This window comes from Notothenia coriiceps, unplaced genomic scaffold (genome assembly GCF_000735185.1).
Source record: "Notothenia coriiceps isolate Sejong01 unplaced genomic scaffold, NC01 NC01_scaffold00026080, whole genome shotgun sequence".
NCBI classification, from domain to species: domain Eukaryota; kingdom Metazoa; phylum Chordata; class Actinopteri; order Perciformes; family Nototheniidae; genus Notothenia; species Notothenia coriiceps.
The window spans coordinates 25,053-30,566 of NW_011358781.1; the positions used below are offsets into that span (position 1 = coordinate 25,053).

Here is a 5,514-nt window from a genome sequence, read left to right on the forward strand (position 1 = left end):
CACCCTTTCAAACTATAAATATTGTATCAGACTACTGGTATACATGAACACTGCAGTAAATATACAAAGAACAGACACTGAACATGTACTGCGTGTGCCAGGTGTGATCCATGTGGGGGGATGGGCACATGTGTGTGTGTGTGTGTGTGTGTGTGTGTGTGTGTGTGTGTGTGTGTGTGTGTGTGTGTGTGTGTGGATCCGGATGGTTACTAATTCGGGAACACCATGGGTGTTACAAAGTTGACTAAATCATCCAAAATTCAATGGAAGTGGTGATCAGCAATTGTATATGTTCAAATGTCTACTGTGAAGGATATCATAAAGCCTTAATGCAATCGAATGTAAAACAAAAAAGTTTTGTTTTCTCGGATTTGACCCAAAGACAACAAGAGGGTTGAATCAGATGTCTGAAAAGTGTTACTGGCCCTAACTGATTACCCTTTTCCTTACAGGTAGCAAATGTAATCCCTGAGCCTGGTGAACCTGTGAGTACACTTCTTTTATAACACATTTTTTTAGTAACACTTAAATTATGTATATTTGGTTTGAGATGTGATCCTGCTCAAGGTTTCATAAAGATCACTTCTGTTCTCCATCTGGTTTTCTTATACTTCTTCCTTTTAATTTGAATTTCTGGTGGTGGTAGAATAAAGTATTCAGATCATTATGAGATTAATAATTGAATTATTTGCTTTTGCTTGTAGGGGATGCCTGGAGAGAGAGGAGAGAAGGGGGAGCAAGGGACCCCAGGACCCATGGTGAGTTTTACTCTCCATTTCTTGCTCATATATTTCTTCGTATAGCAATACACACACGTGTCCACTAGGTGTCAGCAGAGACTAGAGAATGGCAGCCCTGCTACAGTAATGTGACTCAGGGGTCTTCACTAACTGGGCTGTGGAAATTAAATCAAAAAACATTTCCCCACCCCTGATCCACCCTAATTTACCCATCATTCTTTTACCACACATATATTGTAATATTTGGACAAAAATAAGTGGAAAAAACGTATTTATATTAAGTCAATTCAAGCTTTATTGGTATGACTATATCAACAGCTTAGTATTTTCAAAGGACATTGTAATAATAATAATAATAATAAGTTTATTTACTATAGCACCTTTCACATAAATCGAATTCACTAAGTGCTTCACAAGTAAGAACAAAAAATGCACTTTGTGATGTCACAACTATGTCACAACTATGTGTCCCCCGGTGCGTTGGGGAACTCACGCAGCGTCAGAAAATAAAACCCTCTCTCAATTCCTCCGCACCCAAATCTTATAAAAACGGGGGTACAACGAGCGGATACAGATTTGCTGCCGGTATGACGTCCAATCGGCAGCGGACCCACAGAGAGTTGCTATCAGAAACAATGCCTGACGTGTTTTGGACGTAATCTCATCTTTGTTTACATTAGCAAGCCTCGCTAACACTCAGAGCTAACCTGTGCTGTAGAGCACATGTGTTTAAAAAGCTTTTATCACAGCAGAATGCAACTTTATCTCCGGTAGAATTCTGATCAGGCATTAGCTCCGCCTCCTCTTTTTTTTTTTTTAAGCTAAGGACCCAAAATCCTTGTTTCTCTAACAGGGCTGCAAAAGAGGGGTATGGGCAGTATGAGGCATGGCTACAATGGGTAAACTGTTTGGTATTTTAAGCAAAACACTTCACAGACATGTTTTGTGTAGGTATGGCCCTACAATATGTTTTTCCAATATATCATAATAGGTCCACATAATAGGTGCACATAACTGCGAAATATCATCAACCAAATCACAATTATGGTAATACAAATAATATCAATGTGTACACAACAGTCTCACTCAATTACAATGTGTGTTTTCTCCCAAAGGGTCAGGGAGGGCTTCCTGGTGAACAAGGCTTTAATGGACCAGCTGGGTTGGCGGTACGTTTCTGATCATCCTGTAACTCAGTTTCCTGTACAGCTGATTTATTAAAAACACGTCTAATTTGACTTCTTTATTGCAGGGTCCTCAGGGAGAGACTGGACTGACGGGAGAGACCGGACGAGTTGGAGACCCCGTGAGTTTTCTGTTCATATCTAATACACTGTTTCACACTGAATTGGAGTACGTAGTGTGTTTTATTAACTCGTATATGATGTGTTTCTCTCAGGGTCCACCAGGTATAGCTGGTCCTTCGGGTCTTCGTGGATTACCAGGGAATGTGGTGAGTCTTTCTAAACCTTTACAGACACTTCAGACAAAACCATCATTTTTTTAAAACACTGATTAATCAGGATAAGGGATATTTTCCTTCCAAAACATGTATTCTTTCAGACACATGGAATACAAAACATCCAATACACATATTAAGGTTATTTCTTTCTGTCTAACTTTATTTGCGTATCTTAATTTCTCTACAAATAGTTACCATTGGATGTCTCATTAGCATATTTTAATATAACATTTCAGTAAACCTGTAATACAGAAAATAATATAATTCCTGTACGTCATCCACTGTGGAAGTTATGGGGTTAAAAACAATGTGTTACCGTAACATTTTCTAACTCTTCACTTCAGTAACACTTACGCAAACCATTCCTATCTATATTCTGAAGGTCGTTACTGAGGGCTTGGGTATATATTATTCATAGCATGATTTAAACAACATTTCATTTACAAAAAAATGACTGTTGTCACTATTTTCTGATTTATACAAAACAATATCAAAAGCCCCTCTGTATAAACCTGCTTCTAACATGTTAACCAAACAAAATGATAGTTTTTAACATGGCATTATCCGATGTTTAAGTATCTCTTCTTTAAAATGTATTCAAATTAACACGTAGTCAAGAAAGTTGGGCTTCACTTGCATATTTAAACAGACATTTTCAGGTATTGTTCAATAAAATGTTTAATCTTAATGTAAGTAATTGACTCGGACAGTTTTTGAAGTGATATCTATAATTTAGTTTAAAATATTTATCCCTGTAGTCTCTCCTTTTAAGGTGGAACACATTGTTTTCTGTAACTATAGTACACAATATGGAAAAGTAGGCAGTTTCAGTGTGAAACTAAACATTTCTCTGTCTTCAGGGCATCCCCGGGATCATCGGGCCTCCGGGTCCATCCGGACAGAGAGGAGACAAGGTCAGTCGGATATTTGTAAATTGTACATATACTGCAGGGGTGTACACACTTTTTTCACCGATGGACACATACAGAACATATTCAAAGGGCTGGGCCACTCACTAGTTAGCAAAATCAATCAAATGTAAGTAAATCATGCTGCAGCCTATGACAGCTTTCTATAGGGTTTCATTTATTCAGTTAGCAGCTCATTCCTTAAAACAGAAGCCTCAGATTGCTTATCATAAGAAGAAATAGGAAGGGTATATTTAAAGGTTGTTATGTCATTAAATGATTGGGCTTTTTTCGTATCAACTTAGATTTGTTAGAATGTCTTTTCAACTGTAATTGACTGAAAGTGGGCTTATTAGCACATGAAAACTACTGTGTGATATATGTTTACGGACATATTTAACCCTTATGTTGTGTTTGGGTCTCCCGTGACCAGTTTCAAGTTACAATTATATAATAACGCTACGCTTCATTTTTTTTTTTTAACGGAACAAGGCTTCATGATGTCCTCCACAACAGATGTATAAACACTCATTTTGACAATTTAAGCCAAGTCTGAAAGTCTCTAAAAAAAAAAGGTGCATCATTTGGTGTTCAGGTCGGGGAAGACCCAGCAGAATGGTTTTGGATGACACAGGGTCAAATTTGGCCCAATCAAGATTCATCTTTGACTTTAGACACCCCTCCCCCTTCATCAACTGTAACAATCATTTAAAACTTATTTTGGGGAGGTTGTATTCTAATATTAGTCTATTATAGTCAGATAACGTAATGATCCACTGTCTTCACTGTAGGAAATATAATGGATTGTACAGGATTGTACGGTTATGAATGCATAATAAATTAGTTATGATGTAGTTAAAACAATATTGTATGATAGTCATTCATTTTGAGTGTTTTGGACTGAGATAAATCATGGGTCAAAATTGACCCGCGAACACCATGAACGGTAACAGCTTTTGAACACAACACAAGGGTTAAGAAGTACAATACAAGACAAGCTCAAGTTTCATTTGTGGGCCGCATTCCATTATACTTTTTATAATTTGGCCCACAGGCCGTAGTTTGGACACCCCTGATATACTGTATGTGTGTTTGTTGACTAAGGGACAGTTTAAACCGACACCTGAGCTCTGCTGAGTGCCCCGATAAACATTCCTGTTTGTCATCTTGCAATCTACTTATTTATCTAAATAGTTATCACCGCAATAAACCGTATTTAATTTGGTTTTAAAGGTAGGGTAGGTAAGAATGGAGAACCCAGCTCGAGTGCGCTAGAATTTGAAAGTACACAACCGAAAAAAATCTGCCCCTTCCTTCAGACTTCCTCACAGAGCCCCTCCTCCAACACACACGAACGCGCACATGACCAATGAGGGCACGAGATAAGTTTGTGCACAGATGGAAGGCTGACAGGCAGGTAGGCCATCCAGTTATTTTAGCCGGGCCGGCTCAGATGATTGGTCGTGCTTTTTACAGCACCACGGCTTCCACAGATGACTTTTTTTATGTATTTATTGTCAAAACATTTCATGTATTCATTGCTATCGGGAGCATTCCATGGAATATAACAAAAAGTGTTTCTGAAGTGAATTACCTACCCCACCTTTAAATGTACATTATTTAATTTCATATTCTGTTCTTGTACATATCATATTCTATTTGTATGTATATAGACTTCTTGCACTATTTTGTATTTTGTATTTTATTATATATGTTGCATTGTTGGAGGAGCTCAGGTCAGAATAATTCCATTGCCATTTCTACACTGTAGCTTGTGTGCATATGTGGTTGGTTGGTATTGTGACAGTATAGATGATGTGCATTGGTTTGGCACAGAGAGCTGAGAGGAGAAAGAGAGTGACCTTGTGTGTCCTCCACGTTATTGTTCCAGCAGAAGAATGTATTTCCATCCTGCAGCTACACAAATTCAGAAACCTTTCCCACTCTCTCTCCCTGCTTTTACTGCCTTTGTTCTTTCTATTTCTAATGTCATCTGTTGTTCTTGTTCCCGTCGTGTTGTTACTGTTCTTCCACTAAAGTAAGGACGACAGGAGGCGGATCGTTCACTGATTCATAACGACACACTGCAGGAAAAAAGGCCATGTTAAAACCAGAAAATTATGCATTTTGAGAAGATACAGATTTGATTAGCTCTTACTTCGCCCTGAGGCCTTTTTAAAAGTGCAATAAACTCCCTGTGCAGTGAGATTATAAGACGTTATACGAGTTTTTGAAATATAAAATATATCTGGATGCTAGAAAAGAGATAAATGTCTTGTTGTAAGCCAAATATACTCAAAATAAGCTGTCAATTCTTATTTTACCATTTTCCCTCATTTAAAGGGGACCTATCATGCAAAATGCACTTTTTGATGTCTTCTCTACATCAAGATGTGTCCCCGGT

The 5,514-nt window shown here is 38.0% G+C and overlaps 1 protein-coding gene across 1 annotated transcript; it reads left to right on the forward strand.

Annotated features, from left to right (window-relative positions):
- The first annotated feature begins 458 nt into the window (after window positions 1-458).
- Window positions 459-3,221, forward strand: LOC104956452 (pulmonary surfactant-associated protein D-like). The gene is made up of 7 exons (XM_010783933.1): window positions 459-485; window positions 705-758; window positions 1,856-1,909; window positions 1,993-2,046; window positions 2,140-2,193; window positions 3,063-3,116; window positions 3,204-3,221. Exons 2-7 carry the CDS (start codon window positions 708-710, stop codon window positions 3,219-3,221), a joined length of 285 nt encoding a protein of 94 aa, XP_010782235.1. The 5' UTR covers window positions 459-485; window positions 705-707.
- Window positions 3,222-5,514: the final 2,293 nt, after the last annotated feature.